This window comes from Petaurus breviceps, unplaced genomic scaffold (genome assembly GCF_028583685.1).
Source record: "Petaurus breviceps papuanus isolate PSGF00001 unplaced genomic scaffold, PetGlider_PUasm1.0 207, whole genome shotgun sequence".
NCBI classification, from domain to species: Eukaryota; Metazoa; Chordata; class Mammalia; order Diprotodontia; family Petauridae; genus Petaurus; species Petaurus breviceps.
The window spans coordinates 26,749,349-26,776,380 of NW_027185850.1; the positions used below are offsets into that span (position 1 = coordinate 26,749,349).

The window sequence follows — 27,032 nt, forward strand, 5'->3', positions numbered from 1 at the left end:
CTTCCTTCTTTCCTTCCTCCCTCCCTCCCTCCCTCCCTCCCTTCCTTGATTCCTTCCTTCCTTTCCTTCCCTTCCTTGCTTCCTTCCTTCCTCCCTTCCTCCTTCCCTTCCTTCCTTCCCTTCCTCCCTTCCTCCCTCCCTCCCTCCCTTCCTTCCTTCCCTCCCTCCCTTCCTCTCTTCTTCCCTCCCTCCCTCCCTCCCTCCCTCCTTCCCTGCCTTCCCACCCTCCTTCCCTCCCTTCCTCCCTCCCTCCTTCCCTTCCTCCCTCTCTCCCTCTCTCTTACAAACAGGTCAAAGAAAATAGAGACATTTCCAAAGACACTGAGTTGGGCAATGGGAGGATCATTAGGGCCTTGGGCAGAGCCGGCCCTTATGGAAGCTTCCTCGTTCTTGTGCTCCCCTGCTACCCTGGTATTTTCTCACCTGCTCTTTATTTCGCATCCCCCCCCCACCAGAATGTAAGCTCCCTGAGGGAGAGACCCTTTCACTTTAGCCTGACCACCTCCAGCTCCTGGCACACACTTGCTGACTTAGTAAACCCTGGCCCTGTGCAGGCTGAGGCCTCCCCTCCCAGGGGCACCGAGCTGCAGCCATCTGCTCCCTGGCTTGGCCTCTGCCTCTTGTGCTGCAGAAAGGCGGTGAGGGCCCTGGGGATGGAGGCAGAGGAGGGCGTTTTAACCCTGCTCTGCTCCTCAAACCTCCAAAGCCAGTGCAGAGGAAGCATGATAAATGCTCTTCTTAGACACACCTTACCTTCACTAGGCCTCACTTTCCTCATCTGCACAGTCAGGAGGTTGGCTTGGTGATCTCTGCAGTCCTTCTGGTTCTGAATCCTATAAGCTGAGGCCTGCTGAGCTGACCAGGAAGCCACAGCTGTCCTGCATCTTTTCCTGTCTGGCCTAGGAGAGCCCCTTCCCAGAAGTGGGCGAGGGGCCTGCCAGTAGCACCCCCTTCCCCCTAGTCAGGGCCCTGGGCCAGAGGCTCACCCTGTCCTTCTGACACACAGATGTGTGTGCAAGAATTCTGAACATCTGCACAGAGGTTCTCTCAAGACTTAGGCTTGGCAGGCTAGAAGGAAACTCTGAACATGGGCTCCAGACACATCCACAGAGGGGGAGCAGGGACAGCCGTCCACCACAGACTCTCAATCACTGAAGGACTGAGCATGCACCACCCCAGGATGGGAGGTAGCCTCAGTGGTCCCTGGCACATGGCACAAGGATCTGGGCAGGAGGAGGCTTCTTCCACTGACCCATCAAGAGGCCTTGGCCTCACTGAGGACAGTGCTGGGAAGTCAGAGAGGAGACTGTAGCCAAGGACTGGAGGGTCAGGACACCTGGGCTGGCCTGCCAGCTCTGTTACAAGCTCTGTCTGCATCCCCCAAGGTCTTTCCTAGTTCTGATAGGCCAAGGTACTCCTACTTCAGACATTGTTTATATGATCTGGGCTCTCCCAGCTCTGACATCCCCTGTTCTAAGGCCCCTCCTAGTTTTGATGTTCTCTTTACCATGTCCTCTTTTCCAGGAGATGTCTAGCCTAGACAAGAAAGAGAAGATTGGAGGAGTGAGCAGTGAGGGGGAAGAAGGATTAGGCCTTCACTTTTTGGCTTCAGAGCACAGAATTAGAACAGTGGACTGTGGCACAGTTGGGAGAGGGGGAGGGTTAGGAGAGTTGAAAGAGGCAAACTTTAGTTTAGTGTCAGAAAAGCAAACCCCAAACCTTCCTAACACTAACTGTCTCCCCAAGGGGCATGGCTCCCTGGGGTGAGATGGGCATTTGTTGGATGGTGGCAGAGGGGATTCTTTGGAGGGCTCAGCTTGTACTAGATGGCCACTAAGGTCTCTGTGGTTTAGACAGTAATGAGTCTGAATCATCGAGGCAGAATCAGAAAACACTTGGCTGATTTTCCACATCCTCTACCTCAGGGAGAGATGGACAACCTGCTCTTAGCACTTCCTACAGTAACCTGACATCAGATGGTAACAGCAAGATGGGTGCTCACCATGGGGGCGGGGGGCAACCCCTGGCCACACAGCTGAGCCCATGCCTGGATGGAGATGCAGCTTCAAGCTGGGGCCTCATTAACATAGTGTTCCAGGAAACTGAGCTAATCAGCCCCAGACCTGGCCATGTACACCCTGGGAACATTCCTGCTGACAAGTCCCCAAATGCCTCTAAATGGATTCACGAGCTCTGCTCCACCAGGGGCACCAGCTGGGATTCTAAGGTAACGGACAGATTTTCTAACAGAGCTAAGCTTGGAGAACCGCAGAATCGGAAGAAATGTGGAAACACAGAACATTTGACAGAGAGCATTGAATGTCAAATGTGAGAAGAACCTTAGATCATAGAACAGAGAATGTTAGAGGTGGGAGGGGCCTCAGAATAGGGGATGTTAGAGCTGGGAGGGGCCTGAGAACAGGGAATATAAGAGCTGGGAGGAGCCTGAGAACAGGGAATGTCAGGGCTGGGAGGGGCCTGAGAATAGGGGATGTCAGGGCTGGGAGGGGACTCAGAACAGGGAATGTTAGGGCTGGGAGGGGCCTCAGAAGAGGGTGTATTAGAGCTGGGAAGGCCTTAGAACAGGGGATGTCAGGGCTGGGAGGGGCTTTAGAAAGGGGGACGTCAGGTCTGGGAGGGGCCTTAGAACAGGGAATGGGGGGAGCTTAGAACAAAGATGACAGAGCTGGGAGACTAAGTATTCCAAGCCCTGCACAAAGCATCAGGAATCCTGTCTCCAGCATCCTAATCAGGTTGTTACCCAGCCTCTGCTTGAATCCTTGTGGTAAAGGGAAGCTTGTTCCTCCCCTGAATAGCCTGTGCCTTTTGAGGGCTGCTCAAAGTTTTCTGGAATTCTTCCTAGATGGTTTCAGGTATATTTCTGCCCCCCTCCCCTGCCCCAGTTCTCTCTTCTGGGGCCAAGCAGGATAAGGGTAATAATCTCTCTTCCCCCTGACCACGATTCCTGCAGATTGTGAGCTGGGCTCTCCTGCCCCTCAGCCAAGCCTCCTCTGGTCCTTGAAGAGTGTCCCTGGACCCTTCCAGCATGGCGCTCCTTCTCTCCTTCTGAGGGCCTCCTTCCAGGGCACCCAGCCCAGACCGTCACCTTCCTCCTCAAAGGGGGCACACAGACCTAGTACATGTCCTTTCTTTCCTTGCCTGTGAGCTGGTAGAACTCGTGACCCGGCATCGCCTGCTTTGGCAGAAGACACTCCACCTCCGGCCGGAACTGGCCTCTGCGAGCCTGGAAAATCCCTTCTTTTTCTGACTCTCTGAGACTCTCTGAGTCTCGGGGTTTAGTTAGTTGATTACCAACGTGACTGGGGGATATGGAGCTGAAAACCAGCAGGTTGTGGCCAGTCCTAGGATAGATGTTCCCTGAGGCCAGGGCCTTTCTTCATTCTTTGTATTTGTATCTCCAGCCCGAGCCTGGCACTGGGCACACACAGAATGCCTAATAAATGCTTGCTGAATTGCACCAAATCCAGTACACACGGATTTGCATAGTTCAAGGCCCGGAGCTTGGGGACAGAGAGAAGTCCCAAACTGGAGCGGGCAGCTCCCTTTCCCCTGGGTGAGGGAGTGACCTGACAGGGTGGTGAGTCCTACAGGGACCTGAAGGCAGGGACAAGCATGGATAGCGGCTGGAGAGAGCAGGGAAGCAGTTTTGCATGAGGTCATGATGGCCTCTTCCACTCCTAAAGTCTGTGTGAGAGCAAAGAGCCCATTGCACAGGTGAGGAAGCTGAGGGCCAGTGAGTAAGTTACCCAAAGTTGCCCAGCAAGTAAGTGACAGCTCTGGTTGTAGAACCTAGGCCTCCAGTCCAGTCCTCTTCCTCAAGCCTCTAAGTGACTGTTGTCTCTTACAAAGTAGTCCCCTTGTGAGGCCATTCACTTATTCCCAAAAAGCATGCATGATCAGATAGTTCTAGAGACTCCTCTGAGAATTCCCTCTATTCCTGCTGTTTTCCCAGAGTATTTTGGACTCCCCCCCCACACACACACACACACACTAATCTTTCCTTGAGGGTATCTTGCTGTGTGTCGCTTACTTGCAATTCAGTCTCCCACTGGGTTGAGTCTCTTCCCTGAGAGCAAATCATTGTTCTTTATCAAAGGGATGTGATTTGGGAAAGGGGAAAGAGCCCTTCAGAGTCAAGTCTCGGGAAGAGAAGAAGGCAAGGTGGGGTAATTCTCTGAAAGTACCTGAAGGGCTGAACTTTGTTCTGCCTGCCCAGAGGGGAGAACCAGAAGCTACCGGAAGAGAGTTTAGGCTGGATGTCAGGAGGAGCTTCCTAACTGTAAGAGAGGGCTGTTGGCCAGTGAGGCAGGGGCTGGATGATCCATTAGATTGGAGAAGAGATTTCTGCTCAAGAGTGGATTGGACCAGACACCCTCAGAAGTGCCTTCCAGCTTTGGGCTTCTGGGATTCCATGGGGGAAACTGATCTTGGGGCTAGTGTGCTGGAAAAAAGATGATTTTGTGTCCCCAAAAGTAAAAAACCCAAGCCACAACTGAAATGGAAAGAGCCTGGTTTTCCTGTGGATGGTGCCCCCTTCCTTGCTCTGAAGGCCTTTCCCATGAAGGACTTTCCTGAAATGCACTGAGCACAAAGAGACAGAATTGTTTTAACCAGAGCAGGCTCTGCCAAAGTAGCCCAGTTTCCTTTTTGTCAGAGTTGCTGGTGCACCCACAGACCCATGAAAGTGTTGGACGAAGCCTCTCAGTGATTCTTGTGAACAAGATGGAGAGATGAGGAAGGGAAGCCAGTGTGAGGAAATGTGCGCTCACCAAAGGTGTTTGCCACAGTGATGGAGAAGACCCAGAGCGGAGCCCTTGTTGAGAATGGATGGAGGGTCCCCAGGTGCTCCTGGTGGCAGATGACATTGAGATGATTGCATCTAGCCTGGTGACATTTCAGAAACTCGGGGAAGAGACGTCTCCTTGCTCAGAGGAACTTGGCTGGACCCCACTCACAGGAAGGGCCATGTGGATGAACCCATAGATGTCAGCATTATCTTCACAGACACTCTATATAGAGCTTGTCCCCTGTGCATCTTGGATGGGCAGAGCAGATGGGCAACGAGCTGGGCCCAGAGCTGGAAGGAGGAGAGTCTGGGGGCTGAATGGCCTTCTGGAATTTGCTAAGTTCCTTTCCTGATCCCAAGCTTCCCACGGAGGTGATGGCCCCTCCTTTCAACATTAAACTCATAGCAGTCCTTTTATATAGCAATGAGACATGGAACGCCACCACCTCCAAAGAATTTTAAATGAGTGCTACACAGAGGCAGCTAGATGGCACTGCCTCTGAAGTCAGGAGGCCCTAGGTCCAAAGCTGGCCTCAGACACCATGTGTCCCTGGGCAAGTCACTTGTCCTCATCTGTAAAACAAGATGCAGAGGGAAATGGCAAACCACTCCGGTATCTTTGTCAAGAAAACCACAAATGGGGTCATGAAGAGTCAGCTGAACAGCATGTGCCAGACATTTGGCTAAACCCTGATGAAGCAGTGACAGAATCAGACAGGTGAGGCATAGTTTGGTTAAGGTCCCTCAGAAAGTGACCAGTGGAGCTCCTGCCAACCAGGCCGACCAGTACCACATGTGCGTAGGAGGATCAGCTGGGGGTCCAAGCATAGATGGTGATGTCAGTCAGTTAATCAATCCAGGGCATTTATTAAGTGCCCTGCTGTATACCAGGGGCATGACAGGCCTTGCCTCAAGTAGCTCACAGTCTCATGGGAAATGATATATTAAAAGAAGGTGGTCACTAGGTGGGGCATGAGTCCTTGTTTCCAGGCAGAGGCAGGCTGGCCACTTGTTGGGCATGTGATACTGGAGGTTCTTGCCCAGCACAGGTGGGACAGAATGGTCTATGAAGGTCCTTCCAACTCTGGGATTCTGCCTTTCAACCCAGGGCACCCTCACCCATTGAGTGCCAACACAGGTATTGACTGCTTCTTGCCCAACACACGATGCTTCTCTGCCTGATGACTCTAGTTTTCTTGCTTATAAGTTTTTCTTTCTTGCTAGATGAAGACTGGGCCATCATTGCAATCTGGCTTCAGGTGCCAAGCATTGAAAAGTGTCCGATAAAGGCTGGGCTTCCAGCTGGGAGCTGGAGGAATGCACACTCCCATAAAGGAGCAGGGTGGGAGGCTGAATCATCAAGTCACAGAGTCGCTGAGCTGGAAGGGACCTTCGGGCAACCCCTGCTTGACCAAGAATCCCTGCCTGAGGGGGGATCATCAGCCTCTTCTGGAAGACCTCCATTGATAAGAGACTCCACTCTGGGGCAGCTTGCAGAGTTTTCCCTCATTTCAGGCCAGAATCTGAAAACTCTGCATGTTTCTTTCCTTGCTCTAATTTCTGTCTCTCTGGCTACACTGAAGAGGCCTAGATCCCTCCCTTCCAGGACGGCCTTTCACATAACTGCTCTCAGAAGGCTGCTATCATGTGCCATCGAAGGCTCCAGACAGACCCCGCTCCCACCTCTGCCAGTGCCTTTTTTACTAGTTCTTAGTCAACCTTAGAAGGCTGCCTTCCTGACATGGTCACCCTCTTCTGCATGGTGTCCCACTTGCCACTCTCCTTTCTAAAATATGGTGCCCAGAACTGAACACAAGGAGGGAGAGCACCTCCCACCTTCTGGATGCTGTGACCCTCCTAAGGATGCATCTAGTGCTGGAGTCAGGCAAGCCTGAATTCAAATCCTACCTCATATACTTACTTCAAGGCTATGTGACCCTAGGCAGTCACTTAGCCTCTATTTGCCTCAGTTTCCTCATCTGTAAAATGGGGATGATAATAGCACTTCTCTCCCAGGGTTGTCGTGAGAATTAGCTTCACTAACACTAGTGAAGTGTTTTGCTGACCTCAGAGGGCTAAATAATAAATGCCAGCTATAATGCATTAGCCTTTTTGGCCACCAGGTCATAATCTTCACTTATTTTCACCTTGAAGTCCACTAAACCCCAAAGGTAATTTCATTTGAACTGTGCTCTAGGCAGGCCTACCTTGACTTTTACTTACTAAGTTGATTTTTTGAACCCAAGTTTAAGACTTTATATTTATTCTTATTAAATGTTACCTTCAGCCCAATGTTCAACCTGTTAAGATCTTTCAGAATTCTGCCTCTGCCCTCCTGCAGTGTGACTCCCAGCTTCAGGTATGCTGTAGATCTCATAAGGACAGACTGCCTCTGCCTCTATCCAAATCAACAATAACCACAGCAAACAGCTCAGGGCCCAGAATGGCTCTCTGGCATGGAGTCAGTGGGGCGGCCATTATGGTGCATGGCCCTTTCAGACCCCCCACAGCCCATTTGGATCAAGGAGACAAGGGAGACAATTGATTATCTGAACAATGCCATCCCCAACTTTCCCACCTCATTCTGGTCTTTGGACAGGTCTCCTCTCTGCCCCTCTCCAATTCCCCCAGGATGCCCTTATCCTGCTTTTATAGACAGTTCTTGGCCATTTGTAAAGCCCTTTTCCTCCACACTTGAAGATCTATGGAATCCTGCCCTCAGCCCAGCCCATTCTACAGCTGAGGAGACCAAGAGAGGCCCAGAGGTGAAAAGATGTTCCCATGGCCACCAGGAAGTGGGTAGCAGAGCCAGTCCCAGGGTTCCTGATGCCTGGGTCAGTGCTACTGCCACCATGGTAGGCATTCCAGCAACTCAGAGGCATCTTCACAAAAGGAGGTTACAGTAAGTATGGGCAGACAGTGTGTGGCAAGGGAGCCTGGCAGAGCCAGAGTGGTCAGCTCGAGGGCACCCAGCTATTTGCCTGGAAGAAGAAGGAGTGAGCCTCGGGTTTTCTTATAGGGATTTAGGGCTCCTTTATCTGTCACTGATGTGCTCAGATGAGAACTGGGGCAACTTCTAGGCCTGACTTGGCCACTGACTCACTGTGTGGCCTTGGGTAGGTCATGTCTTCTCTGACTCAGTTTCCCCATCAGTAAGTTTTCCACACCTCAGTTCTGACATGCTACACTCTATGACCTACATTCTCTGTCCTTTGCCCATGAACCAAAGATGCTCATGCAGTCTCGGGCTTTGTTAAGAGAGACACAGATGGTGTGAACCAGCAGGTGGGAGTCCTCCTAAGCTGCCCTCTGCCCTGATCAGACTGTATCTGGAGTATCGGGCCCAGTCCTGGGACCAGAGGAGTGCTGCCAGAATGATCAGGGATCTTGTTGTCTGTGGAGCGGATGAAGGATGTTTATCCTGGAGAAGAGAAGGCTTAGAGAGTAAGTGACTGCTACGTGTATGCAGGTCTGTTACATACAAGAGGGATCAGGCTGGTTTTGTTTGTCTCCAGAAGGAAGAACTAGAAGTAGTGAGTGCGAGTGTGGAGAGGAGGGGAAGGGAGAGAAGTTTCAAGAAGAAAGAATTAGGCTTGATGTAAAGAAAATCTTTCTAACAATTTAGAATTGACCAACAGAAGACTCAGCTGCCTGAGGAGATGGTGAGCTGCCTCGCCAGAGGTCTTGCAGCAGAGGCAGCCTGGTCACTTGTTGAGTAGGAAAAAGAGGGAATTCTTGTGTAGGTCTCTTTCAACCCCAGAATTCTGCAGTGCCGTGGTTCCCTATGAACCCCATCCCATCACCCTCTGTTCTGATAGCCCTCCCAGCTCTGACATTCCCTGTTCTTGATTCTCAGGGACATTCTAGCTCTGACACACTTAGTTCTATAGTGGGGTATGAATTAATTTGGACGAACAATCATTTTGATACAGTTTAATACAGCGATGACTATACCGGCATGTCCGTGTGCTGCTGATGCTAAATTAACTCAGGATGTCGGACTGTGAAGAGATGAAACTGGATTGAGATGGTTCCCTCACCTTTAGCTCGTTCTCTATCATTTGTATGTATTTTTCGTGCCGTAAACATCTTATGTTGCCATCTTTTTTTGTGTCTTTAATTCTGTGGTTTTTAAGAGTGGATATTGCTTCAAGGAAATGCACAAAAGCTATAGCTCTTAAAGAGCAGGCTTCGGTGACAGAGATATTGCAGAGGCTGTTGGTGTGAGGATATCAGCTGTTTCAACATTGAATTAGATTGGTCTGTACCCAAAGCACAAAGGAAAGTGTTGAAAATGCAAAACAGCCCAACCAGAGCTGGCAAACAATTGCTGTAAAACAGGATAATTAATTCTCAGAAAACAATTGTTAACATCCTGTTATAATAATTGTCTCATTTTAAGCCCAGAGGCAATCTAATGCCCCTCAGGTCCATGTGGTTCCCTCTTCTGCTGCTTTAGAGAGTTTCTGTTAAATAAAAATACCATCACAATCACTCTGAGCCCCCTAGCTAGACAGAGGTTTGGCTCTCTGCCTAAATTTATATTTACATTTATCTCTTGCTAACTACTGATGACCTCTTTGTGGTGGAGGCAAAATTCAGGTTATCCGAAACACTTGAGTAAAGAATCAGCAGTGTGTATTTCAGCCTTTGTTAATAGAAGAGAGAAAGAGAAGTTGGGGAAAAAAGCAGACCTTTTCTTAGAATCTCCTCAGGCTTTGAGGAGGTGAGTACAGTTGGTGGCATAAGTGTGAATCTTCTGGCCCAAGTTGCCTACGGGATGGCGGTCCTCTACCATCTCTCCTTTCTCTTCCACAAGTCAGTGCTGCTTTCTCTTTTTCGTCTGCCCCTAACGTTTTTTTTTCTGGCTCAGCTATTGATGTCCCCTGCTCTGAGGTCCTGAGATAGCTCCTTATTTAATACAAATTCCTCAGACTGGAAGCAAGTCCTTCACCCAATCAGAAGAACCTTTCCGTGGAACATCCCAGTAATTCAGCCAAAGGTTTTCAAGAACTTTTCACTTTTCATCTAACATCTTTGATTAAGAAATGTCCTCACCTGATCAATGCATTCAGATTAATGCATTTCATTAATGCAGGGGCAGGGGCAATTTTTACCCCACCCTTAAACAATCAGCCATGTTTAGAGAGATGTAGCAGCAGGAGAGGTTGTCCCCGATCACCCTGCAGTGCTGGAGAGGCAGCTGACTGAAGTTGGAAGAGAGTTTTTTTTTTTTTAAATAAAAAACCCCTCCTAATTATTGCTATAGGCTTGACAATACAAAGAATTGATCCACTGAAGTCAGGAAAATGTAATTCACATTGATAAAACTCACTTTTCTATTTAAGGCGCTATCAAAGTTATCATCAGAAAATGACCAGGTAGATAAAGATCAATAGATTGTAAAGAAGCATCAAACACCCCCCTCCCCGAAATGTTTTGGGGATTTTATTTTGCTTCTTCTGGGCCTATGGAGCAAATTATGAACTCTGAAAAACATATTGAAAGACTGAAAGGTAAAATCATTCTGGAAATTTCCAAATACTCCATGCCACACACACATCATGAAAGGTTAAATATATCCAAGAGATAATATGATAAGAGCTAACACTTTCATGACATCTACTATGCCCGAGGAACTGTGTCAGGACAATAATTACAAACACTTGGTCCTCACAACAAGCCTGGGTGGTGGGTGCTGTGATTGTCCCTGTTTGCAGATGAGAAGCTGCATCAGAGGTTGAGGGACTGTCCAGCATCATACAGCTAGTGAGTGTCTGCAGCTGGATTTGAATTGGGATCTTCCTGACTCCCGGCCTGGCAACTCTACCCATTGCACCAACCTGACTGCTTAAAGATAAACAGGCAAGAATGACCTTTAAAGGAACTTGATTTAAACCTCAGTGAAAATCTGTGGGCTCTAATTAAGGCTGAACTTAGGAAAATGAACTATTTGTCGAAGGTTTGCTTAACATCCAGTGTCATTGAAGAATGGTTTCATGGTGAAGAATTATAAAGAATAAAGAGTCACTGTCTTGTAAGCTTGATGCCGAATGTTTTGGACATTAACAAACTTAATGTTTGTTACTGTGCCTTATATCTCACTCTGGCTTCTGGTCCAGTTCCTTTTTTGACCAGGGTATCCTAACTAATACCTGTAAAATGGTCTCCAAGTGGCCACCTGCCTATTACCCCAGTGGTGACCAGTGGGACTCAGTCTATTCATCAGCAAAAATGGACCCTCTCTGCTCCACCATCCTTGGGAGCAGCACAGTCTGGGCTAGACCCCTTTGGCTTATGGACCCCTTTGGATTCAGGTCCATGAGCTAACTAACCATAAACTGCAAAGGCTCCTACTGGCTTGGAGTCCTCAGCAGGCCTGGGATAGTGGAGAACACAGTGGGCTTGAAATTCGGGGGCCTGGACCTGGTTTCCTCCCTTAGTTACAGGGTAACTCTATTGATGTTATCTACCCTTTCCAAGTCTCAATCTCCTTCTCTGTAAAACAGCTAGGCTAGTTCTTGCCCTCCCTGCCTCACTTGGCCAGGGGGTTTATAAAGGCTGAAACACATGAAAAATGTGTTATTCACATAGCTGCTGTTGGGCCCTCCTTCCCACATCTTGCCCACAAACTGGAGAGGAGCATTCTTGCCTGCAAAGCCACTAGAATCTCTCAGAGTAAGGGCCCACAGCATCGACTCTGCTAAAGATACTTCCACATTTCCTCCTCTGCTTGCAGCTGAAACCAGGGACTACTGAGCCATGGCAGATTCAAACAAATTCAAAGCCTCCCTCTCAAACTCCTGGATAGAGCCAGCATCAGATCTTGGTCAAGGTGTTTCCTACTGGGATGGCTGGGTCTCCTCTGGAGCCTGCCCATGGTCCTTTGGCCCTACTGTCCATCTCTATTTGGCCAAGCTCTGCCCTGGAGCCAAAGCCAGAGCTGTCTCTCTGGCTGGGTCCACACAAAATTCTCAGGCCAGCTGTTTCCTGCCAAGGCAGCCCCAGGGCTCAGCCAAAGGGAACAGCCCCATCAGAGACTGTGAAAAAGTACTCCAATGGATGTCAGGCAGAGCCTTGACCCAGGTCCCAGACTGAGCCTCAATTCTATTAGACACCTTGAATTAGATATCCCATAGACATCTTAAACTCAGTATGTCCAAAACTGTTACTGTTGAGGGCAGTCCACCAGGTCCTAGGGGTCATCCCTGATTCCTCCTTCTCTTTCATCCCCATATCCAAGCTGTTGCCAAGGCCTGTCAATGCTACCACTGCAGTATCTCGTAAATACGCCCCTCCTTTCCTTTGTTACTGCCACCATTCTAGTACAGACCCTCATCACCTCATGCTTGGACCACCTGCTGGTGAGTTTGCCTGCCTCAAATCTCTTCCCCACTCTGATCCATCTTCCAATTCAACAGCTATGGCACTCTTTCCTCACTCAATAAACCCCGGTGACTCCCTGCCACCTCCAAGATCAAATACAAAATCTTCTGATCTTCTAAGCCTTCATCTTCAAATAAGACACTTTCTCCTAACTGGGAATTTTCACTGACTATCCCCCATTCCTGGAATGCTCTCCTCCATTTCCACCTCCCAGCTTTCCTGGTTTCCCTCAACTCTCAACTAAAATCCCACCTTCTATAGGAAGCTTTTCCCAACCCTTCTTAATTCTAATGTCTTTCCTCTGTTGATTATTTCCTATTTAAAATGGCATCAAGGTCAGCTATGGCACTGATGGCAAATTATTTAACTTGAAAAGGTTACAAGCTAAGACTAAAGTGGAAGGAGAATTAGTGCATGACTTTCTGTTAGCAGAAGATGATGCGCTCCATGCAGCCTCTGAGGCTGAAATGCAACAATGTGTGGATCGATTCTCAGCTGCTTGTGCTAATTTTGGTGTAGAAATTAACACCAAGAAAACATAGGTTTTCCACTAGCCATCACCACACCATCTATATGTGGAACCATCATTACAGCAAATGGAGACATTTTGAATGCTGTGGTTAAATTCGCTTACCTTGGCAGTGTGCTTTCCAGGGATAGACACGTAGATGATGAGGTTGATACATGCATTGCCAGAGCCAGCTCAGTGTTTGGGAGGCTCTGAAGGAAAGTGTGGGAGAAAAGAGGTATCAGGCTGCCTACCAAACTGAAAGTCTACTGAGCCATCCTACTGACCTCGCTGTTTGCCTTTGAAATGTGGACAGTCTGCCAGCACCATGCCAGGAAACTGAATCGCTTCCATTTGAATTGTCTTAGGAAGACTTTGAAGCTTACCTGGCACTATAAGGCACTGGACTGAGGTCCTTTCTTGAGCCCAAGCATTCAGACTCTACTGCAGAGAGTGCAATTGCTATGGGTTGGTCATGTTGTTCAAATGCCAAACATGCATTTGCCTAAAAGATTATTTTGTGGAAATTCACACAAAGCAAGTGCTCACATAGAGGTCAGAAGAAGTGATTCAAGGACACTCTCAAGGTTTCTCTGAAGAATTTTGGAATCAGTTTTGAGAGATGGGAGGTGCTAGCACAGGACTGCCCAGCCTGGCATGCCCCCATCAAAGCTGGTGCTGTGCTCTGTGAGCAGAGCAGAATTGCAGTAGCTCAAAGGAAACATGAGATGTGAAGATTTAGGGTCATCTCCACTCCAAATGTCCATGTGGACATTTGTGCCTGACCTGTGGTAGAGCCTTCTGATCAGCCACACTTGGACACACATATTTACACGGTTCTTTGTGTGTTGTCTATCCCATGGAGCAGATTGGGGATGGTCCTATAGGGACCATTCTACAGAGTAGAGACCCAAGGTGTCCTCCAATTCAGCTCTTATCACAAGGTGCCTAGAGTCAGCATCTCCATCCTAAAGCCTCAGGGGACACCTCATCCGAGCCAGCCCCACCTGACATATCAAGCTCCCCTTTAATGTTCCTGATGATGTGAAAAAATGTTCTAAGTCACTACTGATTAGAGAAATGAGAATTAAAACAACTCTGAGATACTGCCTCATACCTATCAGACTGCCTAACATGGCAGAAAAGGAAAATGGCAAATAGTATATATGGGAAAATAGGGATACTAATGCACTGTTGGTGGAATTGTGAACTAGCTCAGCCTTTCTGGAAAATAATTTGAAACTCTGCCCAAAAGATTATAAAACTGTGCATACCCTTTGACCCAGAAATACTATTATTAGATCTGTATCTCACAGAGATAAAAGAAAAATGAAAAGAACCTATACGTACAAAAATATTGATAGCAACTCTTTTTGTGGTAGCAAAGAATTAAAATTAAGGGGATGCACATTAATTGGGGAATGGCTGAAAAAGTTGTGATCTCTGATTGTGATGGAATACTGTTGTGGTAGAGGAAATGGTGAGGAGGATGGTTTTATTTTTAAAAAAAACTTTGGGAAGACTTGTATGAACAGCTGCAGAATGAAGTGGTCCTGATCCAAACCAAGAGAATAGCATACACAGTAATAGCAGTATTGTAAGAATAATCAACTGTGAGAGACTTGGCTATCCTGATCAAGACAGTGATCCAAGGTGATGACAAATGCTATCTACCTCCAGAGAGAGAGCTGATGAACTCTGAATGTAGATTGAAGCATGTTTTTTTCTTTTAACTTTATTTTTATTGTTTTATTTTGTTTGGATTTTCTTTTACAACATGGCTAATATGGGAATATATTTGGCTTGACCTCACATTAAAAATCTAAATTAAAGCACGTGCCTTCTCAAGGAGGGGAGAGAGGTAGAATAGAGGGAGAAAATGTGGAACTCAAGATTTTTAAAAAATGATTATTAAAAATTATTTTACATGTAATTGGGAAGTAATTAATGAAATAAACATAATATAAATATTCCTGATGATACTAAATCATCACCAAACTTCTGCTTGGAGACCTCCAGTGATGGGGAGCTCACTACCTCACAGAGCAGCCCATTTTCATTTATGGATAGCTCTCATCATTAGGCAGGGCTTTCTTCTCTCAGGTCATCAAGCCTAAATCTGTCCCTCTTCCTCTCTGGTCTCATTGTTCCTAATTCTGGCAAGGCAGAAAGCTCTGAATCTGCTTCCTTGTCATAGTCCTTCTGAGATTTTCTGCCATTGTCACCTTGGTAGTTTGCATTGCGAGCCTGCTGTCTGGCTGGAAGTTGGTGCTGAGTCCCCTGTCAGTGTAAAGGGGAAGGGGAGGGAGGGGCGGTATCAGCTGGAAAACAGGATGCAATATCTGGGTCCTGGCCCCAGCCCTGCTCCCCCATCTCACCATGTAACCTTGGGCATGTCACTTGCCTGTGCATTTGACCAGGTGATCTTAAAGAGGCTACCCAGCTCTGATAGTCACTATACTAAGCTTTCTGCCAGTTCCCCTGGCCACTGTTCTTAGAGCTATTTCCAGCTCTGACTTTTTGCCGAAAATAGACGTTTGGTGCCTCTGCTTTCAATTATTGCCCAGAATCCATGCTTCAGGATAGAGTTTCTCCCCACCAAGGAAAGAGGTTTCCCTCCTTTTTTGCCCAGGAGGGTTTGTATGGGGCTCGCTCCTGGGCTCCATCCTGCTCCTCTGCTCACAGAGTTGGGGGGGGGGGGGAGGGCCTCTGGAAGTTCCTGTTTGTTTGCCTTCTTTGGGAACTTTGCTCTGGATCAGAAGGAAGAGAAGCTGAGCGTTCACCTGTAGAGGCCTGAGGAGCCCACATCTGGCTCCTGAACTCTGCTGCCAACTTTCTGAGTCTGAATCAGAAGAGGAGCCAAGAGTTGAGCTTTCATGTGTCCAAACAGCAGCAATTTGGGATCAGGTGTCAGGAGATATGGAATCTGAGATTCACTGCCTTCTACCTGTGGGATTCTGGGCAAGGCACTTGGCTTCCCAAATTCCTGTCTGTAAAATGAAGAGAATAATATAGTGTCTTATAGGCAGACCAGGTAACATAGACTATCAGAACTGGGAGGGGCCTGAGAACAGGGATTGTCAGACTGGGAGGGAGCTTAGAATAGGGAATGTCAGGGTTGGGAGGGGCCTTAGAATATATAAGGAATAACAGGGAATATAAGAGCTGGAAGGAACTTTAGAATATAGAACATGGAAGGTTAGATCTGGAAAGAATCTCAGAAAATAGAATATGGAATATCAGAGCTATAAGAAACCTCAAAACATAGAACAAAGACTATCATGGATGGGAGGGACCTTAGATACCATCTAATCCAGTCTTTTTATTATATAAGCAGGAAAACAAAGGCCTAGACAGTGTAGATGACTTGGCCAAGGCCATGCCACCAGTCAGTGGCAGGATCAGGACTCAAGCCCATGTCTTCTGCTTGCTAGTTCAGAGGCCCTCCCTCCTAGTTTCCTTCAAGGCCATTCCTTGGAGGAATCTGACCACCCTTCCCTCTATTCCAAGGAGCTCACCAAGCTGACCTTTCTCATGGTGTCATTCTTGCTGCAGCAGAAAATGGGCCACAGGACTTTGTGAAGTTAGACAGCCATCATTCCCTGGACAATCAGCTCCTCCCTGGTCTGTCTGAGCCAAAAAAAGAAGACCCAGATAAGGCAAGCAGAGCCAAACAAAAAGAGGCAAAATCATGAAAAAATGTGGCCAATCATTAGCTGAGAGGTTTAAAGGCTATGCTCCAGCGCCGCTAAACATGTCCAGAGCCCAGGTCTCCTTAAAATAGTTTTGCAAGTACATGGAGAATTCCACACGATAATAGCAAACAGGGCTGACGCTGCTTCTATCCAGGGCTCTTGGCACAAGCTCCAGCAGCCGGCTCCCCCAAAGAGCCTCTGCTCTTCACCCCCAGTTAGTTGTGTGGGACCCAGAAGAAAGATCCCAGGCAGCTCTGGGGCAGGAGGCACAAGTGATGGGCATGCTGGCTCAACTCGTCTGTCTGTCTGCCTGTCTACCTATCACAGAGCCAGAGTTTTCAGTCATTTTACTTCATTTTTAGCTTTAAAAATCCATGATTATCCCATTTGAGCCTTACCACAACTTTGTGAGGGGTTTAATCCTTATTTTACCAATGAAGAAACTGAAGTTAAGGGTAGTTAAGTTTGAGGAACAAAGCTGGGAACTGTCAGAAGTGGGATTCAAACCCAGGTCTTTCTGGCTTCAAGTTCTGCCCACTATACCACACTGTCTCCCTCTCATCTATTGGAAATGTAAATAAGGAGAATTTAGGTCTTATACAGCACTGCCCTCCCTTCAGCTCTTCAGAGGCTGCTAGAAGAAGCACACACACTCACACACACAGACACACACACACTCACACACAGACACACACACTCACACACACACATCTTCTAAAGGACTTGAGGTACCTGAAGCCTCAGATTAAAAGGTTCCCAACTGAGGTCTCCAGATTCCCTATTTTTACACCCCATTGTGCTCTGCTGAGGTTATTGTAAAGGGTCTGTAACAGAGGGTCTGGCAACCGTGGACTGACAGGGGCCCCCAAATCTTTTTTAAATTTTGATTGATGTCTTTCATTTTTCCATCACCATAACCCCAAATTCCAAAGCACCCTTCCCGTGCCTTCCCCATGGAGCCCTCCCTTGTCACAAAGTGTAAATAAAGAAAGGGGAGGAAGGCTGTTCAGCACAAGTAACTAACGCGTCAGCCAAGTCTGACGGTCCATGAAATCTTCCAAAGCCGTATCCTTTGCCTCTCCCCCTCCCCATCACCACCACCTCTGCAAGGAAGGGAAGGAGACGCATTTTCTCATCTCTTCTTTGCAGCCAAGCTTTCCCCAGATTGTTTTAAAAAGACTTGGCTTGGATGCCAAATGCGTTTGGCAGAGGAGTGAGGAGAGTGAGGAGGAAGGGGGAGAGTCTGATCAGTTGAAAAGAGGAGCTGAAGCCTTAGCCATTGTCAAAGGTCCTTCCCCCCTAAGGGGAGACAGTGTGGATGTGGAGGTGGCCTTGGACCCAGTAGGATCTGGGTTCAAGTTCTGACTCCTATTGGTGATGTGGCCTTGGGCAAATCCTGTAACCCTTCTGGGCCCCAGGCGGAATATAAGACACTTCTCTCAGACTGTCAGCCACAGAGTAAGTGCCCAACTTCCAAGGTGGAGGGAATTTCTCACTGGGAGCCCATGAAATCCCAGGTCTGGTCCCTAGTCATTCCATCTACAAGCATTTATTAAGCACTAAAGGTGAGGGGGGCACTGGGGATACAGAGAGAGGCCAGAAACAGCCCCTTCCTTCAGAGCTCACAGGCCAATGGGTGAGACAGCAGGCCAGTGTGTTCACTGTGGGCACTGTGTTCACAGGGTCTGTTTGTGCCCAGCCTGTGACAGAACCTTCCCAGCTCGCTTGCTTGGATCAGCCACAGCTGGACACACCGAAACTTGACTCCAGCAGAGAGATGCTGTTTGTTCCTTTTGGAGAATGAAGGACAACACCCAGCCAAAACGGCCACCAGCTGGGGGGTGAGGAGGGGGACGTGAAAGGCCAGAGAAGCTAAGAGGGGAGGGGAGGGGCAAGGGCACTCAAGACCCAGGGACAGCCTATACAAAGGCATGGGAGATGGAGGGACCAGGGGAAGGGGGGCCAGGAGGCTGGACCATGGCTGTCATGGGGGGAAAGAAAGGGGCCCAACAGAGCTGTCTCTGCTCTGTCCCGGAAATAACAGAAACATAGGCAGGGGTAACTGATGTGGTCAGGGCTGTAATTCAGGAAATGCCTTTTGATGTCTCGGTGGGAACCGGATTGGAGTGGGAGAGAATGGAAAGGCGATTGGGTCCAGTTAGAGGTGCGACGGGTCTGCAGTGGAGTGTTGGCTGTGTGAGGAGAGATTAGGCAAGTACACAGTGATCCGGTGGAGGTTGGAGCACTCACATCTGACCACGGACTGGCTGTGTGAGGTGCCTGGGAGAATGGCTGAGCCCACCAGGATTTGGAAGTGGGGGGAATTTAGGGGGAAAGATGAGTTCCAAGAGCTATTCTCTTATTGATAAATCATAAAAAGATATGAGGAGACAGTTTCCAAAGGAATAAATATAAACTTTCACAAGCCAGATGATAAACTTCTCCGGATCACTAATATAGTCCCAGATCAGACAGATTCCCTTAGCTTGACTCCAACCTTGCCTCAGCACTCTCGGGGAGGGGGGGGGGGTAATCCTGAGGGATTAGGGAAAATCCTCCTAGGATTTTCAGTTGAGAATCCAGTAGCTGGGGACATTGACTAACTTGTTACCTTAAGAACAATGGGTATGATACATTCTCCCTTCAGTACATACAGAGTCCAGGGGAAAGTGGGCTCGGGCTTAGAAAGCACAGCATGTGGTACCTGGAAGTCCTTTCCTCCCCTTCCCAAAGTGCTCAAGTTCTCCTTTGGAATGGGGGCCATTGCTTTGTTTGTGGACCCATAATGTACACCTAGTCTGCTTTTGGCTTCAGTAGCTGCTGTCTCCTGGAGGTAGGGCACCAGTGGGAAGATGGGAAGTTCAAAATGCTCTGGATTCTTTGAAGCTTGAAGGTTCATTCTCTAGAGAAAACGGCAGGAGGCTATTCTTCATCCTCCCCCACCCCCTTCCCAGCAATTCTCCAAGGTTGGTGCTGGAATCCCATGCTTATTCCAGCCTCTCCAATTCTCTGGTTCTCAGCTTTCTTAACATTTTATGAGTGGGACTAAGGAAATTTCTTGTGCATTGGCACTCCTTTCCAAGGTTCTTTTTGCACTCAGTTTAAAGCCTGTGATTATTGATTGATTTCACCTGGTTAAGGTATCAAGGCATCTTATCACCTATTGGAGGTGGAGTGGGATGACTTGGTTTATTTCCTCAACTCTACCATTAAACTAAAAAATAGATAAATGCAACTTAAACCAGTTCTACCAAAGATGGCAAAAAAAGGAAAATGACAAATGTTGGAGGGGCGGTGGGAAAACAAGCATTTTAATGCACTGTTGGCAGCGAATTAATTGGTCAAGGCGTTATGAAAGGAAGTTTAGAATTATGCCCCCAAAGTTGTGTATACACAACTTTGACCCACTGATATCATTACTTGGCCAATACCTCCAAAGAAATAAAAGGAGGAAAAAGACCCAAGTAGGCACAAATATTTATAGTTTCTCTCTTTGTTGTAGCCAAGAATGAGAAAGTTTGGGGACATTCATCAACTGGGAAATGACTCACCTAATTGTGACATAGGAATGTAAAACAATATTCTTGTATTGATCATAAATGATCTGAGAAGATCATAAAAATCTGAGATTTGTATGAATTGATGTAGAGTGGAGTGGGAAGCTCTAGGAAAACAATTTATATAACAACATTATAAAGATAAATAACTTTGAAAGACTTGAGAACTCTAACCAATGCGGTGACCAACTATACATCCAGGGTGCAGTGATGAAGCATGCCGCCCTCCTCCTGAAAGAGAAGCAACAGACTTAACATGCACAGTGAGATGGCCCACAGAGAGATTTGCTTTTCTTGATTATGCACATTTGTCCCAAGAGTTTTCTTTGCCTTTTTTTAATTGGGAGAAAGTTTAGAGAGAGAAAATAAATGCTTGTTAATTAAAAAATAAAAGTTAAAAATTTTAAAGATAATGTTCTGTTTTGGACATGTTGAGTTTGAGATGCCTGAAGACATGGAAAGTAATTGATGATATGGAATGGGAGGTCAGAAGAGAGACCAGAGATGGATCTAGAGATCTGGGAGCCATCTTCAGAAAGATGAAAGTTGAAGCAATGGCAGTTGATGAGATCACCAAGTGAGATATTAGAGAGAGAAAAGAGAAGAGGACCCAGGATAGCACTGTGGAAAGATACCCACAGTTAGTGAGCATGGCCAGAATGAAGATCTAATGAAGGAATATGAGGGGAGGTCAGACAGGTAGGAAGAAAACCAAGAGAGAGCAGTGTTGTTTAAAAAAAATAGTTCATTTCTTATATTGAGAACTGATTGAAATTTATATATAAATATATATGAAAATAAAAACAATTCCCCATTGAAAAATGGTGAAAGGATATGGATAGGCAATTTTCAGAGTAAGAAATCCAAATCATCAATAGCCATATAAAATGCTCCAAATTAGTAATAATTAGAGAGATGCAATTTAAATCAACTCCAAGATTCCAACTCACACGTTTTGGCAAAGTTGACAGAAAAGAAAAATAACAAATGCTGAGGGGCTGTGGGCAAAACAGGTACATTAATTCCCTGTGGGTGGAACTGTGCACTCCTCCAGTCATTCTGGAAGGTATTTGGAATGAGGCCAAAACAGCTATTAAACTGTGTGTATATTTTTGACCCAGCAATACCTAGGTCCATGCCCCAAAGAGGTCAGAGAAAGGGGGGAAGGACCCATATGTACAAAAATATTAATAGCACTTCTTTTCATGGTGGCCAAAAATTGGGAAGTGAGTAGACCCCCATCAATTGATGAATGGCTAGATAAGTTGTTATATCATTGTGTTTGAATGCTATTGTGCTTTAAGAACTGATGAAGGGGATGGCTTTAGAGAAGCCTAGGAAGACTTATATGAACTGATGTGAGCAGAACTAAGAGAAAAATTTATACAATAACAATAGTATTATAAAGACAAACTACTTTGAAAGACATGGGAACTCTGATCGACACAATGACCAATTACAATTCCAGAGAACTCCTGATGAAACATGCTACTGGCCTCTTGGTAGTGAGGTGATATACCCAGAATGCACCTTGAGATGTATTATTTTGGGTATGGCAGATGCGGGGGTTTGTTTTCTTGACTATCCGTGTTTGTAACGTGTTTTGTCTCTAGGGATTTCTCAGGGAGCAGAGGGGGGAATGTGGGGAGACATGGTGGATCTTTACAAAAATGTTAATAAAATGTAAATTTTATAAAACCTAGAGATAAGATAGGAGGTATTCAATAGCATCAAAGGCTGCAAGAGGTCACAAGGAGCTAAAACTGAGAAAAACCTTTAGATTTCGCAACTAAAAGAAATAGAATGGCAGGAAGCAAATGGTGGGAGCAACTCAGGACTGGTTTTTGACTTGGTGTTATCTATGAAAAGAACGGGGGAAGAGAATACAGTGTAGTATAAAAGTGATTCACTAAGGAGGCAAGATGGAGAAGGAATGAGAATGTAGCCTGTGAAGGAGTGATAGCCTGGGAGACAACTGAAGGCTGGAGGGCTTGCAGGTGATGGGGAGAATGGAGAACAGGGTTAGGGGTCATAAGGCAGCAGGGAAAATAGAATGAAAAAAGATTATGATCAGATGATGGAATTTCAAAGGTCATGAGCACGGAAATGGAGCACATGTCAATGGCATCACGTTTGAAGGTACGATCATCTCTGTAAGCAGCTGAGATAGGAGTGCACGAGGACTGGGAGGAGTAAGCTGAGGAACTGAGAGGGTAGAATGCTAAGGGAGCATCCACCTACATGCTAAAGTACCGTCAAGAATTGAGGCACAAAACTCATTGAGAAAAGAGGAAGAATGACCTGGAGTGTTGGGAGATAATGGCAACCTGGCTCTGGGTTTAAAGAAGAAGTTGTGGAGGATGGTGGAAGAGGAAGAGTCTGAAGTAGCAATGGGGAAGGAAGGATAGTCCAGCTCTCTCGAAAGTGCCCCCAGTTCTGGAAAGGGTGCTGAGGGAAGCATTGTCATTGAGAGAACCCTCTAGCAGAAGGAATAAGAAAGGGAAAGGTTTAAGATGACAGAACATTTGTTACTTAGGGAGTAGGCATTCCAGAGAGCGCCATGGAAGGGGCACGTGGATCTAGAGTGATTGGGGGGGGGGGGGGGGGAGGGGTGGGGAGGAGGGGGGGAGGGGGGGGGGAGAGGTAGGGGGGGGGGGGGGGGGGGGGGGGAGAGAAAGGTTGAGACGACGGGTGGAATAGGAGCAGATAAACATGGGAGACTGGGGATGGATATCAGCAGCTGGAGGGGGAGGTTCAGAATCACTGGCATGGGGTTGGGAAGACAATGCTGATCATTTAGGAATGAGTCTAGACAGTCTGTCGGTGGTTGGGCTCACCTTATAGAAATGGTCTCTAAACTTTCATGATCATGTACTCCCATCAGTTAAAAAAAAAGAATTTGAAGATTACCCCCTCACTCTATGTATATTTACTTATTTATAATTTTGACAAAATAAATCTACTAATAATGATGTACACTAAAAAACGTACACAAAAGACACATATAAAATGATGAAATGAGGCAGAAATGTTTGATTCTAGAGTCAATGGAGAGTCATTGAAGTTTGAGTAGGATGGTGACATTGTCAGACCTACACTTCACAGAAATCACTTTGGCAGCTTTGGGGAGGATGGATCAGATTTGGGTGAGACTATGAGGCCAAGAGATTACACACAGGAGGGGACTGGAATCATCTGGGCAAGGGGACCCAAACTAGGGTTATGTCAGGGGACAGAGGAGGATATGGAACTTGAAAGGGACAGAGTTTGGAAACTAATTGGATATGGCATGAGGGAAAGGCAAAAGTTGAGGGTGACAAATGAGGTTGTGGACTTGAGTGATAGAAGAATGATGGTACCCAAAAAGTAAAAGAAGTTTGGGAGAGCCCCAAGTTTGGGGAGAAATATAACATCCTGGTATCTGTGATGTTGATTGAAAACTAGAAAAATGAAGAAGGGCATGGGGAATCTTTCCTGCTGGACTTTGACTCAGTAGCTGAGTGGTACTTGTGAGGGTTACAAGGTGACCTGCACAGGTTCTGTGGGTGCCTGAGTCTTAGCTAGTCCTGAGGGGACAGCTCCCAGAGGAGGCCAGCTGGGTGTCATAAGGAGATGAGACACTATAATGAGGTCAGGTGTTGCAGTTGTGTTGGAGAAAAGCCCAGTTACTGGGGTGGAGAGGAGCAGATCCATCTTCCCTCCACATCTCCCCCATCAATCCCACACTCCTTGGAGCCAGGCCATCGCCCCTTGGAGGCGTGGAGCTCTTCTGTGGTGACATCGGTTTCCAGGATGCTCTTGCAGTTAGCTGTATGTGCTACCCTAGAAATGTTCTGAAGGCAGCCCTCCCTTTCCTCCAGCTGCCAGCCCTAGGTCTGGCCGAAGGGCGGGCCCACCTCCTTGATCACTCTAGGTACATAGCTTGCTTCCCCCAAGGGCCAAGGACTGTGGTGTTTTAAGTGTTGCACAGATGTATTTTTGTGGCAGGGAGTAGCTGGGGGTGTCAGAATGGAGGCAGCTAGGCCAGCCCTCTGCCTTCTGTTCAAGTCTCGCCCAGCATAGGCCCCCTGGAGTGCCTGCCCTGCTAGGCCAGATCCCTGGGCAGCCCAGGCCACGTACAGGTGACAGCCTTGGCAGCCTGGGCACATCATTTACTTTCTTATCCCAATGGGCATGACTGGCTGCATCCCTTTGGTCCAACAGTGGCCCTCAGTGAGAACACTCAGGCCTTGCTGAGGACACCTCTGGACAGTGTCCCCTGAAACATCAGTCCTGACTTGTTTACCCCAGAAGAGGTGACTTACACTGGAGTTTTCATCTTCCCAAACCAAGTGGAAGTGGTTTGGAGGCTTTGCTTTATCTCCCCCATGGTCCTCTTTGCTAATGTAGGTAACAGAGAGCTTCATTTGCAATTGGGAAGCAGGGCTGTGGAAAGAGACCTGGCCTGAGTGTCCCAAGGGGCAGTGGCAGCTCTGAGTCCTCATTCTGCCAGGATGCCCGGACTGTTTGTAAAATGTTGGATTTCCATCAGGCTTGGTCCCTTTCTGTGGTAGTACTCTGTCTTTGACAAATCAAGCAAGCATTGTTTTTTTTTTTTTCTTTTTCCAGTGAACAGTTTGGAACTTTAGGAAGGTTAGGTGCTGGGGTAAGGTGTATTGATGGGCCCGGCTTGGGGGGGCACTTCTGACTGCTATAGAGCAGAGATCAGCAGATAAGCGCCAGGGCAAAGGGCCCCCGTAGTGGGTCATCGGATCCCTCTTCTCTCCTGCAGAGGCCAAGTGTATCTTCTAGGAACTTCGAGGTTCTCTGCACCCCTCCCCCCAGACCTGCTGCCTGTAGTGTCAGGAGATGTCAGAACTGGGAGGGGCCTTGGAGACCTATCTGGACAATACTGTCACTTAAAGGGTGGGGGAAGGAGGACCAGAATTAGGAAAAGAGATTTGGTCAAGGGCCCCAGTGAGTTAGAATGGCAGGGTTAGTCCTCAAAGCCAGGCAAGGGCTCGAGTCTGCTACTTTGTATCATAAGAGTGGAAACTGTTACTAGGAGGAAGAGGAGGGAGGAGGAAGAGAGGAGAAAGAGGAAGAGACTACAGCTTGACCCCTGCTGAGCCCCACGTGGGAGCCGGCCTTGAACATGACAGTCCCACCTGCCCCAAGCCTCCAACCGGCCCAAGTGGCCCAAAAGGCCCTCTCCTTCCCCGGCCCAGAGCGGGGACGGGGCGATGCTCCGAGATGCCGGGCAGAACTGGGGACATAGGGCCCGAGCCCTGGGGCACCTCTGTCGGAAGGAGAAGACACGGAGAGACAGAGACAGGGAGGGAGGAGAGAAACAGAGACAGTGAGAGAGCGACGGAGGAAGAGAGACGGAGTTAGGGGGGTGGAAGCGTGGATCTGGGGAGGATGAGAAGTTCGGAGGGGGGAAGAGGGATTCAGGCAGAAGCTTCGGGAGAAGGGCCAGGGAAAGATTTGGAGAGAGATCACAGAAGCCCAGGCAGGCTCCCCGCGGCCCGGCCCGCTCCCTTGGCCTTGCCGTGGGCTCGCCGGTGGGGCTCCCCATGCCGGGCAGCCCTTGCAGCGCCCCGCGTTTCCCGCTGCCAGGTGAGATCTGGCCGCCGCGGTTCGCTTCCTCGGATCCTCTGCGCGTCTCTCTCCGGGTGCCCCCCCGCCCCACTCCCGCCGCTCGCTCCGCGCTGCGCTCCGGCGGTGATTGCTCGGGTCTGATTTAGCCAAAGCGGCGGACGCTCCCAGAGCCGCCCCCTCTCCCTCCCTCCCCCAGGTCTGGCCGTCCCCCCTTCCCCCTCCCCCTTTCTCCCTCCTGTCTCCTGGGCGCCCAGGCGAGAGCAGCCGATGGGCAGAGCGGGGGGTTTTCGGGAACAATAAGAGCGGGGGGAGGACGGCGAGCCCCGGAGCTTCGCCCCCCCCCCCCCGCCCCGCGCGTGCCGCGCCCCGCCCCCGCCCCCGCCCCCAGCCAGGCCCGGCCCGGCCCGGCCCCCCGCGCCTCCTGCAGCTGCTCGGGCGGGCGGGCCCCTGAGCGGAGCCGGAGCCGGAGCCGGAGCCGGAGCCGCGGCCACCGGGGGGGCCCCTCCCTCGGTCCGTCCGATCGTCCGTCGGTCCCGCCTTGGGTCCGTCCCCCTCCGGCCTCAGCAGCCCCAGCCGCCGCGGCTCGGACCCCGGCCATGTACGCCTTTGTGCGCTTCCTGGAGGACAACGTGTGCTACGCGCTGCCCGTGTCCTGCGTGCGCGACTTCAGCCCCCGCTCGCGCCTCGACTTTGACAACCAGAAGGTCTACGCGGTCTACCGGAGCCCGGAGCCCCCCGAGGCGGCGGCGCCCCCAGCGCCCGCTCCTGCCGGGGCCTCCTGGGGCGCGCTGCTGCCGCACAAGGCCCAGATCCTGGCGCTGGCAGGTGAGTGAGGCCCGGGGGGGTCGGGGCGAGGGGGGGGCGAGGGGCGCGGATCGGGATGGCCCCTGCCAAAGCCTAGGCCGAGGGCCGGGGGGGTGAAGGGGCCCCCCGACACCAGGCCCCTCGGGGAGGCTGCGGGGAGACGGGCCAGGGGTCGGTTCTCACAAGCCGCGCCCCCCTCAGTCTTCTTCTCAGTCTCATTTTCTGAGGTTTATTTCAGAAAGGCCAGACCAGTTAAAATTGAGATCGGTTCCCCATTGTCATCCCTGCCCCCCCTTCTCTCTCTCCCTTCTCTCTCTTCTGTCTATTTGGTTTCACTTGTTGGAAAGGAGTTTTCAAGAGCCGAAGGTGCGGAGAGGCAAGAGAGAGTGGTTGGGAGAAGGGGGTGCAGCTGTCCCCTACCTGCCTCCCTCCACCAACACACACATATACACACACACCCCACATACACACGGCTGTCAGAATGTGGTGACTTTTGGTCCATCCCTTTTCTAGGACCTGCAGCCACTGCTCATGGTGAGCCTGGCAGCTTCAGGTGCCCCCTCTGTGCCTCATCTGTCCACTTCAGAACTGTGTGACAGTTACCTCCACCCCACCCCCAGCCCGGTATTTGGGTGGGCTTCTGTCTGTAGCTTCCAAGAGCCTCACCTCACACAGCAGTCCTCCTGTCAAGTGTA

At 49.0% G+C, this 27,032-nt stretch overlaps 2 protein-coding genes across 3 annotated transcripts in view; both read left to right on the forward strand.

Moving 5' to 3' along the window:
• The window catches only part of LOC138164829 (cytosolic carboxypeptidase 6-like), an 824,829-nt gene that overhangs the window by 634,844 nt on the left and 162,953 nt on the right, over positions 1-27,032 (forward strand). The window lies entirely within an intron of this gene.
• The window catches only part of LOC138164998 (BEN domain-containing protein 5), a 43,579-nt gene continuing 42,513 nt past the window's right edge, over positions 25,967-27,032 (forward strand). The window contains exon 1 of one of the 2 annotated variants that reach the window (XM_069093037.1): positions 25,967-26,358. In XM_069093037.1, coding sequence (XP_068949138.1) covers positions 26,130-26,358 — 229 coding nt within the window. In that variant the 5' untranslated portion in view covers positions 25,967-26,129. The remainder of the gene's footprint in view (positions 26,359-27,032) is intronic. The other variant, XM_069093038.1, reaches the window with a different exon arrangement.